Source organism: Podarcis tiliguerta (assembly GCF_965153285.1).
Source record: "Podarcis tiliguerta genome assembly, chromosome: 3".
Lineage (NCBI taxonomy): Eukaryota > Metazoa > Chordata > Lepidosauria > Squamata > Lacertidae > Podarcis > Podarcis tiliguerta.
The window spans coordinates 52,990,051-53,002,506 of NC_139536.1; the positions used below are offsets into that span (position 1 = coordinate 52,990,051).

General features: G+C 38.8%; 1 protein-coding gene across 18 annotated transcripts in view; it reads right to left on the minus strand.

Annotated features, from left to right (window-relative positions):
* ARID1B (AT-rich interaction domain 1B) overlaps nt 1-12,456 on the minus strand; it is a 345,246-nt gene that overhangs the window by 263,409 nt on the left and 69,381 nt on the right. For all 18 annotated transcript variants that reach the window (XM_083433948.1, XM_083433947.1, XM_083433944.1 and 15 more), the window contains one exon: nt 2,738-2,875. In XM_083433948.1, coding sequence (XP_083290074.1) covers nt 2,738-2,875 — 138 coding nt within the window. The remainder of the gene's footprint in view (nt 1-2,737; nt 2,876-12,456) is intronic.

The window sequence follows — 12,456 nt, forward strand, 5'->3', positions numbered from 1 at the left end:
CGAGTTGGCAAGGCTCATTTAATAAGTGCAAGAAACCAAGCCTTTGGTGTCACAGGTCCAGGATTAATCTGTTAATGCACCTTCTGTTTCAACTTCTAAATGCCAGCTGAAAACTTTCATATTCCACGAGGCCTATGCAAACAATGAAGAATACAATACAGGCGGCAAGCATTTTGCATGCAGTTCTAGCCTACAAGAACACATCTACAATTTTCAAAATGGAAAAAAAAATTTTTTTAGAGCCACTTAGTGGTGGCTATAACTTGAAAATCACCATTAATTTTTCAAATTGGGAATTGGGAAATGTATGATCCAAGTTTGTATCTTGTGTTTTAAGTAAACAAAATGTGTGTTTTCCATGTACACGATCTTGAGATCCTTGGAAGATAAAAGGTGGTATATAAATGTAATAAATAAATAAATACTGTATACTATTGATGTTTCCTTGGTGAATTCAAACAAACCACAAATGCACATTCAATTGTTTTCATATACAAAACTAGCAAGTTTGGACACATTCAGCCATTTGGACAAGTGCTCAAACCTCCCCTCTAAACTTTATATATTTGAAACTCCAATGTGAGAGGGGGAAAACATTTTTTCCCCTCTACATGGAATATTCACATTCACTCATCCATGTATTCGGTTACAGCTTTTAACTGAACAGCACAAGCATACGACCCACTTTCTGGAATTTATGGCTGCAAAAATGGGTTTGAAAACATGTAGGAAATTTATAGTAGTGGATAGCACTGGACTGACCTCTCTGCCACCTTACTCCACCACCTCTCCAGCAACACAACCAGATGGAGGTCAGGTGAGCAGTCCCACCATAACTTTACAGAAATTCTTTTAAGGAGAAAGAACAATAAAACTTTGTAGCTTCCTTAGAAAATAGGGAGGACACTGAAATGACTTCTTTTATTAAGTTTTAATGCCATTCTTATTTAAAACAAAACGTTTTTGCAACAGTGTCTGTCGTTTCACCTACCAATTAAATGACACCACACACACACAAGTTCTACAAGGCCATTAGGGGAACCTGAACTTCAGCAGCTCAGTTTTGCTAGAATGCAAAAGGATACTGACTGAATTCATTTCGGTTTCACTTTTCCTGTCTGATTGCTTCTTTTTCCAGACTGTCCTTAAGCTGTGGTTACTCCTGGGCCTATATTGGAATATAGCCTACCATCATAGTTACCTGAACTAAGAACAACAAAATCTCTCCACTACAACGTACTTCTTGTTTGTAAGCCTAAAGTGCATAGCACTCTGAGCCACCTTTTCACCTCTCCTGAACTTAAAGTTATTTCATAAATAAAATCCACTTTTTTATTTGGACATGAACACATAAATGCTGTCTTGTTCCTATTACCATCCATTAAAATAAATGTTTGGTTTGGATAGCATAACTGGATATAACCACAGAATAGCAGCTAGATGGAACATTCCCATTTTAGCACCTCTAACCTGCAACACAGAGTTGAGGCTGCAATTCCAGACACACCTGCAATTCAGTAGCACTTTCCTAGGAGTATCCTTCAATTTCCACAAGTTCCATGTGAGTGTCTATGCTACTGTGTCAAGTCAGCAGTATATAAACTTTTTAACTGCTAAATAATAAACCCTAAAATACATTGAAATATGTATACGTCAGATAATATCAGCTTTTGCTATCTGAAATCTCACTCCACCTTGCATGCTAGTTCCCCCCACAAATTTGTGATGCACACAACTCCAGCTGTTGATAATGCATACTCTATTAATTTGTAAACATTGCGCTCTCCCTCCACAACTTGAACAGACTAAGATAAGTTTTCAGAAGCCAAAATCACTGCGTTTTACAGAACAGAATGCACATACACGATCACTTGTTTAAATTGTTCTCAGTCAGAGGCTCTCAGACAGTGGATCACTGCAAGTGGGTCATTGTTGACCTAAGCAATTTCTGCCAGCTGTGACTCATTTAAGTTTACCATGTGAGAAGGACTTGCTGTAGCTCAGGCACGTCCAACAGGTAGATCGTAATCTACCGGAAGATCACTGGACGTCCGTGGCAGATCACTGGCTACCCCCCAAAGAAGCTGAACAACTTTGGCTCCCCTAAAAGAAGCTCAACATTTTTGCCCTGCACCCCCAAAAAACAGGACTTCCCTCCTCCCTAAAAAAAGCTCAGCAACTGTGACCTGAACCCCCAAAAAAGGGCTTTCCTTCCTACAAAATGCTCAACAACTTTGACCTGAACCCCCCAAAAAGGGGTAGATCACTGCCAGTTTTTAACTCTGTGAGTAGATTGCAGTCTGTTGGGAGTTGGCCACCCTGTTGTAGCTGATTTGTCTTCTACAATCAATCCTGATCTATCTATGGAACTCTATAGCAGCAGCAGAACTGGCTGGATATGTGATGCTTGCTGAATATTTTATTTCATCAGACATTTTAAGCAAGGTAGTAGTAGTAGTAGTAGTATGAACAATCTATATATAACTTGTAGAAAGGTGGAGAAAAGAACAGAATATATGCTGCCAATCCTATCACAAAATATGGAAGCCCAAGAAGCTTGATTTTAATCCTGGAATATCTTACTCCTGCTAAAAATCAAGGCAAATCAGATGGTACAATTTAAAATGGAGATGGCTGGAAAAACTGGGTTAAGTTATTAAAATAGTAGCTCAAATATGTCAATCTCTTACATAACATTTTGAAAATGCATCAATGTGAGATCAAGAGTTGGGCTTACCTGCTGTGTCTGGTACCTCTGTTGGGCCTGGGACAGATACTGGGCCTGGGACGGCAGATGCTGAGGTTGTGGCTGCTGGTTGTAATATGGCTGTTGGCAGTAACCGCTTACACCTTGCGGACCATACTGAGGAGGCATCTGTTAGGGGGCGGGAAACCAAACTCTTATAAATTGAGGAAATAAATAAAATTTAAATGTGCACTCCTAATCCCCTTTATACTGACAGAATGCGAACAGAGTTCAAATAATTCTTAAAACAGCCATATACAGTGATGGGAATGTCTGTTTCAATGTGACTTCCAAATAAACAAGCCATTCTAGGAAGTGGGGAGAGGCAGAGAGAAAGAATTAACTCTAAGTGTTAAAGCATGGCTGTCCTTTACTACAACCATAACTCTATTTCAATCACCCGCTGTTCAATTTCTTCTCCAGCAATGGTTTTACAAAATCAGATTCTTCTGTCTGGAACATCCAAACAACCAATTATCAATGTTTGCCAATGGAGCTCATAATTTGAACAGTCCATAATCTTTACACAGTAAGGCTCAGGGTGAATTCTATGGGCTTACAAGACTAAGATCTTCTTAACTTTGATAAAGGAACTGGGTCGGGCTCCAGAAAATAATTGTCCACCCCTCTCCCTGTTCTGAAGTCTTTGCCTGCATCTTTGTATAGTTGGGAGGGCACTGGAGTGAATTAGGGATAGACTGGCTTCTACAGAGCAGACATCGCTTGCTAGCAAACAAAACATGCATTCTAGAAGGAACTAAGTGACCAGAATGGAAAGCAAAGAAAAGGAAATGAAAATTTCTAGTGATAAATGGGAAAAGGGGGGAAGTGATTCAATCATCAAGACAGTAAAAGGTGTGAAAAGTTTAGGAAGATATCAGAGCAACTGAATAAGCCTTTGTATACTCTCTGCTAGAGATGTCAGGACAGATACCAGGCCTCAATCATTTATTTTGGGGAGGATATACAGAGTATTAATTCTAAATGTGATATTAACTTAATCCAGAAATGAGATATTCAGATTTGTGTGTGATGTCATATTACTCAGGAGGGTGAAAATCCTATTAGTGAAGAGTTCCAAAACAGCTCTCAAATTGGATAAAAGGACAATAAAATGAGAAATGGGAATCAGTATAAATAAATGTAAAATGATGCACACTGAAGAAGTATATTTCAGTCTCATATGTACGCTGAGGAGATATCAATTGTCAGTGGCTTTCCATGAGAGAGATTTTTCGGTTGTAGTGGATAATTCAATGAAAAGACCAATTCAACATGTGGCAGCAGCAAAAAGGCAAATTCTGTGTTAGAGATAGTTAGTTAAGGGTCTTATGCATGTTTCATTACTGCAAAGTATGCAATAGCTTCCCTGTTCCATTTTCACTCCCCCCCCCCCAATAGCAGATTGGCCAATAGTTATATTTAAAATAAATGCAAACATTAGTTTCAGTAAACCCACTGTTACCCCTGAAGTCTGGTCATGGGTTGCAAAATTTATTGTGTATGGTAAAACCTCATCATATACACAGAGTTTGTAAGATGTAATCACCTCTATCACATGTGAATAACCTCTGGATAACCACATGCAGTCCTCCACTTCCAAGACAGAAGACAGAGAAAGGAAGAATAAATGGATGATGAATGAATGAAGGGTACAGAGGTTTGGGGGAGAGAAAGAATAGATGGTGGAAGGGAGGACAGAGGCAGAGGAGTGTCTGACCCACTTTGTTCTGACCACCACTCTATTGTTCGTGACCGACTACTTTCTGTCAAGGAAATGTGAACCTAAAAGGTTGTTCAGCCCCTGACCTATATGATTTGAATTATTTAATTAAATCCGTGACTTAATTATTAGATGCATTTGTAATAGAATATGCATAAATATGCAAGTACTGTTTAGACACATACAAAATGAAATGTTCAAGATATGACAAATACATAATGTGAAATGTTGCCAAATCATCGTAAATGTTGTATTTGCAGACTATTCAGCTGTGCAACAAACACAATATACTAGTATCATTTTTGCAGATATCTGTAATGTGGAACAGCAGTTTCATTTTTGTGTCATCATATTTTTGATGTACTGAGATTTTGAATAAGTTCGCTAGTCTTCACAGTGAGAGCCAAATAAATAAGTCTACTACAACAAAGCAGTCAATCATTTCTAAGAAAATGTAATCTCCCCTTCCATGAAAACACAACACGATTTCATTGTCATGAATTGATAAAAACTGTCTGCCACAAATACTAGATGTCATTATAAACTGTTTCCTTTTCTGATGGAAATAAACCTAATACATGTTCATGTGCGCAAACACAAATATATCTATGTTTAAAATATGGCTGATTCCAGTTGAGCTTAAAAACTGAGCTTCCTCTTTAGAATATATAATTAATTCTATCCTGCACTTTTGATCCTTCCAAAACTGATATGCAACCAGGAAGAATTGTTCTGATACACAGTAATGTTTACTCTTTTCTTTATCCAATAGTCTGAAGCTTGTAAAGTTACTTTGAACTGCAACCTTCAATATGGCAGACTCTCAAATATAAATCAACTCTCCTCATATGAACCAACTAGACCCTGCGATCATCATCTGAGGCCCTTCCTCCTTGGTTTCCTCCACAAGAGGTTTAGAGAGTGGAAACACAAGAATGGGCCTTTTCTGCAGTGGCTCCCTGCTTGTGGATCGTTCTCCCCAGGGAACCTGGCATCTTCACTACATATCTTTAGGCACCAGACAAAAACATTCCTCTTCTCCAGGCCTTTGGCTAATTGAATAATCTATGGCCTTTTAAACCGGGGTGTGTGTGTGTGTGTTGTTTTTGTTTGTTACTATGCTATGTATTTTTGTATTTTTATATTGTAAACTGCCCTGTGGTCTTTTAGCGACGGGCAGTACAGAAAATTAATTAATTAATGACAACCAATCAATAGTTATTAACAAATACCCTGTCTTGCAATTTAAAAAATGGTCAAGGTGGCTTACAAATCTTCAGTTAAAACAGCATAAACAAATTGTACTTAATGAAAAATGGAAGCCTTCTCTCCATTGGAGGGGAAGTTGTTTAATAGCATGGTTAAGGAAAGAGGAGAGGGTGGCTCATTTAATAAAAAAAGAAATCAGATAAAATGCCTTTGCAGTGGGGGCAGTCCCTGCAAATGTCATTATCATTATCATTATTATTATTATTAACTTGCATACTGAATATTCCACCTGTAACTCCAGTTCTATTAAGACCAGAAGGCTGGTGCTCTGCTTCGTATTCGCTCTAAAAGGGTGACACTGGTAAAGGGCCTGAGATACAGCCTTCTCAGCCAATGCCCCTTAAGGGAAAAAAGAAACATATATTCCACCAGGTTTTTATTAAACAATAATAATGATTATTCAGTGTTATTCTGACTGTTGCTATTTAGGTCTGGTTTGGTTTTATTCTGTGGGTTTAGAACTGCTAATTATTCCCCTTTTTTAGCTGGTCTGGGCTTCTAAATGGAAATAATTAGTGAGGTCAACAGTTTATGAATAAATAAAATAAACTGCAAATAAACTGCAATTTTATTTATCTTTCAATAGTTTTGTTTGTTTTCTCTCTCTATCCCCACTGCATGCACTTTTTTAACTGCTAGAAACTGTTGCGTTCAGATGCTTGAGAGGTGGTCTAGAGAAGGCATTAAGAGACTGAGCTATACATCTGGAAGTTCCCAGTTTGAATTTTGACTCTGCTTGAACATATTGCTAGCATCTCCCCATCTGCCTCATGTAGTCTGATTTGCATTGTAAAAATAACAAGGTAGTGTACAAAATAAAGCCAATGCACTTAAAGAACAGATATCCAACACAGTCAGTACTAAGAATCAGTGCCTGGGGATGTCCGTATGAACAGGTAATAAAATAATAGTGATCTGCATTACAATATTGTTGTAAGGATTGCAACAAGATACTGAACGTGACATACTTTCAACATTTGAAAGCTCTGTATTATTCAGTATTTGTCTATCTCACTTCAACAGTTATTATTAATAGGATCTTATTTAATATTACCAATATCTATATAGTACTCTGTCTTCATTTTCTTAAAATAATGTGAACAGAAAAAATGACATTATATCTAATAAAGCAGCTAGCTACTATTAGACTATTTATTCACTTTAAAAGCTATATCTAGCCCCACAGGTACTACTTCAATAAAAGTAATCTATAAATCTATTATTATTCTCTTCAAAAAACAGCAATTAAGGCCCAATAAAGAGCATTTCCTGAGGATGAATGACAAATTGCCCTTAGTTACTTACAGTCATTGGTTATCAAGTCCTCCCAGATGTTTATTGAATCTAATAAAGTTACCTGCATCTTCTTTATTATTACATTAAAAACATTTCTCCTTAGAAACTGAATGCTTTTCTGGGTCAAAATAAGATTTGAGTATAGATTTAAATCTCTGAAAATCAAAGAACCTGGAGGAATGATCTTATGTGTTTTCTAATTTATATTTAATTTTCTGCAATGCAATCCTAAAAAAACACTCTTAATTAAGAGGCTTAGTTGGGAGGTAATAACTATTTTTGAGAGGGGAAAAGGTTTGCAATTAATCCAGGAATTAATACATACTTCCACTCCCCCCCCCCCATTGATGGGAAGTAAACTATTAATTCTCCTGTCTGGATTTTGTTCTGGAACTTGATCTGGCACTTCTGATATTTTCTACACAGATAATGGTAGAAGTAGCAGGTATCAATCAGTTGAGAAAAAAATATGGCAGCACTAAACTCTGCTGCTTTCAGTAATACAGTGGTACCTCGGGTTACATACGCTTCAGGTTACAGACTCCACTAACCCAGAAATAGTACCTCGGGTTAAGAACTTTGCTTTAGGATGAGAACAGAAAAAAGTGCTCCGGCGGCGCGGCGGCAGCAGGAGGCCCCATTAGCTAAAGTGGTGCTTCAGGTTAAGAACAGTTTCAGGTTAAGAACGGACCTCTGGAACGAATTAAGTACTTAACCCGAGGTACCACTGTACAGGCATCTATGCAGCTATGAACATGGGGAGCGGCCTTATAATTAGTCAGACCAATGGTCTACCTAGCTCAGTATTGTCCACACTGATTGGTAATGGGTCTCTAGGGTTTGAGGCAGCAGACATTTCCAGCCCCACCTGGAGATGCCTGGGATCAAACCTGGGACCTTCTGATAGCAGCCCCCACCTCCCCCAGTTAGCGTTGAATGTTAGAAGTACTGTATCTGGCAAAGAATGCCAGCTCTCTCTAGGGTTGAAACAGGTAATGTGCTGCATCAAATATTCTTCACAAACACTTCCTGGTTAAGGTCACAAGAAGAATGCAAAGATTACTGTTAACATTTTTGAGAAACTTTTTAAAAATGTGACAAATAACTGTGGGGCTTTGTTCACTTACAAAGCAACAATGTAATGAATTTAAATTATCTAGCTTGAGGACTAGCAATATAAACATAGTATATGTGGGGGAAACAGTGTCTACTTTTTGTTTAGTAACTTGGTAAAATTATAAATATTCTTTTCATCCATGCATCTATGTAGCACAGGGCCCTCCCCATTCAGCATGTTGCTCATCTTGTTTGTGGTTCTTCTTTTTAATACATGCATTGGCTAAGCACTTGGAATATGCACTTGCACTCAAAATAAAAGGTTTCATTCTCAATTACAGCCAGTGTTGAACTATCTTATAAGTGTACACAAAAATTAACACTCAAGTGTATAATTGTAGTTTTATGCTCAACTGCCCAATTATGCACTTTAAAGCACGTTCAAAGGAGCCATTGAGGGCATTCAATACCTCAGATCCATAAAGTCTACAGAGTACCTTCTAACAAGACAGCTGCATAAAGAGGAATATTCCAAGCTATAAAACAAACAAAATGCTAAAGTTTCGTTCAAACAAACATGAAACTGAAGGAAAGGAGATTTCATAATGCTAGCAAGTAAGGAACTAGATCTGCAGGAGTTTGTGAGAAGTCTCTTTAACAAGAACAAAACTATTATTATTATTATTATTCCCCGCCCATCTGGCTGGGTTTCCCCAGCCACTCAGGGTGGCTTACAGCACATAAAAATTGTAAAACATTAGAAAATTCCCAATGCAGGGTGCCCTTCAGATGACTTTCACCCCAGCACCTAAAAAGCTAAGGTACAATATAGATTTCCTGTGCATAAAGGGCTCCTTCTGTGAATAGAATGCACTGCCTTGGCTAACACATAATTTCTCCAAATATTTATAGAGGTCATCATCATCATTTAGAATCACTATTACTTCCAACATTAGCAACATACCAGACCTTTCAAATTACCTATTTCCTATAATTTATGCAGTGTTCCTAAACACCGGAAACACAGCGAGACAGTGTCAATATGTTTTAGAAGTGATACCTTGAAATATATTACATTTTCACAGGATGAAAATACCACTTAAAGAACTTCCCCCTAGGAAAACCTCCATACCAGCTGATCTGTGTTAGGGTTCTGAGCAAAGATTCAGACAACTTAAAGAAAGATGCTATTACCTCACTAAATCTGGGCATGAGGCCTGAAGGTAGTAGGATCAGGGAGCTCATGGAACTTCAATGAATTGGCTGTGCCTATGTGCCCACAAAGTCCTGACCTTGCTGCCATCCTGCCCCATGCTAGTACAGTGGTAGCTCAGGTTACATACGCTTCAGGTTACATACGCTTCAGGTTACAGACTCCACTAACCCAGAAATAGTACCTCAGGTTAAGAACTTTGCTTCAGGATGAGAACAGAAATCGTGCTCTGGCAGCACGGCGGCAGCAGGAGGCCCCATTAGCTAAAGTGGTGCTTCAGGTTAAGAAGAGTTTCAGGTTAAGAATGGACCTCCGGAAAGAATTAAGTACTTAACCTGAGGTACCGCTGTAAGGAGTAGTAATGCTGCTGTCAGGATGACAGCAACAGATCACACTGCCCCACCACTAACCACTACTGGACACTTTTGAAGATTAGCAGAAAAGTAATGAAGGAGTCAACCCGTCCAACAAGGAACCTGGGAACAGCAACCCAGACCACCAAATCAGCCAATCTCAGCCCCCCTCTAGCTGCCCAAATCCCATGTTCTTCATTGGGAAAGTCTTCAGGACCTGTGCCACATGTGAGAACAGGTGATCTGCTAGGAAAGTGTCCAGGTCCTGTAAAATCTGTATCCAACCAATTGCATTGCCTTAACTTGGGTGACCAGACTGAAACTTGGCAAGGATCCATGCTGGAATGTGCCATCAATGACCACTGCCTGTTTGCCTTGTGTTGTCCTGACCCCAGCCCTGGTGAACTCTGCCCAGCCAATACAGGACAGCTTGTGCCTGACATTTTCCACAACCAAATCATGCAATATACAAATTTATTTCTTTATTTAAAGCATTTGTATGCCTTCCCATAACATAAAGTTCTCTGCGTGACTTGCAGAAATCATAAAGCAAACATACTAGCCTTTATCAGCTTTAAGAGATCAGGGGCAACAGTTCATGAATTTTCAAATTCCAGTACATCCCTCAGAATATGACAATATCCAATATTATATACAGTGGTACCTCAGGTTACAAACATTTCGTGTTACAGACTCCGCTAACCTGGAAGTAGTACCTCGGGTTAAGAACTTTACCTCAGGATAGAACAGAAATCGTGTGGCAGCAGGAGGCCCCATTAGCTAAAGTGATACCTCAGGTTAAGAACGGTTTCAGGTTAAGAACGGACCTCCAGAACGAATTAAGTTCATAACCAGAGGTACTACTGTACTATGAAGATCTTGCTCATAGTTTTCTTTCTTTCTGAAGTGTTACACTTGGAGCTTAGTGTCAGGTTGCAGTCAGACATCTGGATAAACCATGGCTGGTCAAGACAGGAAAAAAACATAGTATGCCTCAGGCTTACTTGCTGCCCCCACCTCTGCGACCATGAGTAAAAATTTATGTTAACTGTAGCTTCTCATTTTGTCCAAGGCTCAATAAACTGTGATTAATTAAACTGTCTTGTTTGAAACAAGCCAACCTCAAACTACAGTTTAGGGTTCAGACATAACACACTCATCTGTGGTCAATGAAAAATGGAAGTAAAAGCGTCTGATCTCCTCCACGAAGCTGCACCAGAGAAAATGGAACTGGGTGAGATCAAGCTTCACTGTGGCTCATTTCAACAACAATATACAGTGCTCTTTTCCACTATGGAGGTAAATATGAATGATTTATCATGTAAGAGTTTTTAGATATTTAAAAAATAATTTTTACTATTTTTTGTGAAGGCAGTTTATGAAGGATGTGGGGAACAGTTCACTCCTTCGCTGACTTGTATGTATATGAGTAATTTCCTATGTTCCACTGTCACTTTGTCAAGTGATGGGAAGTCAATGGAGATATATGCACACATAGACCGTTTCCAGACCATATGTTAGATATTTTCCGTACAAGAAAAAGCAACAATCATAGCAGCCAACTCCTAGGAGCCAAGGTCCCTTCAGCCGCCCCAGTCAAATATTTGAGCCCCCTCCCCAGTTGGTGGGCACAGCCATTCAAATGGTGTGCCCATATTTTATTCAACCTGGCAACAATTAAGATTCCCTGTGGTTTATTCACAGTCTTCAAAACTGTTCTGATTGCTTCCATGTCCTATCATAAATATTTGCTTATTTTTCCAAAGAAATAAAAAGTGCACACAGGTTTCATCCATTGCCCTCAGCTAAAGATTCTTACACACAGAATTGGTCTGTAGGCCATAGGTGTGCAGAAGAATATCCTCCACTGAACAGATGGTTAAGCACTGCCAGCTTTATCAGCTTTTGGAGAAATCAGAAGGTACACATGTAATATCAAGCTCCTTTCCACCCCAAAAACAAACAGAACTCTCATATACCAAACAGTGCCTGCCATCTCATTCAGTGTCAAAGCACCCCACATATACCACAGGTGTTATTCAATTTGTATGAACACAGAAAGATTGGAAGTTGTCCTAAACCAGGTCAGACGGTTGATCTATTTTGCCTAGTATTGTCTATGCTAATGGGCAGCAGATCTTTCCCACAACCTGCTACCTGGAGATGCTGCATTTTGAACCTGTGACCTTCTGTATACAAAATATATGCTCCACCCTAGAGCTATGGTCCTTCTCCAAAGATTCAGCATCATATACACAGTGCTTGACCACTAGATCTGTATGCGTAGCCTTAATGTTGTACCCTTGGGCAGTAGACTTGGTCATACATGTTTGTCAATACAGCTTCATTAATTTTAACAGTTCAGGTGCCTCTCTGAATATTAATCACGTTTTATTTTCTCTAAGAATCACAAAATGTGAGTAATTGCAATGAGCAACGTTCTGTCATATTTCACATAATGAACACAACTGTATTACTGAGAGAGAGAGAGAGAGAGAGAGAGAGAGAGAGAGTTATATTATGTACACACAGAATCAAATGACACATACTAATGGTTAATTAAGCAACTACCTATTACGATGACAGCATTTACACAACTCAGCAGAAAACAGGAGAATGTCCATTGGTATTCTTAAATAACAGAGGGAAGGAAGAAACAGAGAAACAGTTCTGTAGGAATCCCTATCTATTTTGGAGGAAACCACTTGCCCAGCTACCCTTCTGGCCAGAAGTTTAACAGCAATCTATTATTATGAAGAACGTAAGAGGAAGGGAGTGATTCAATCAGTTCCTATATAAC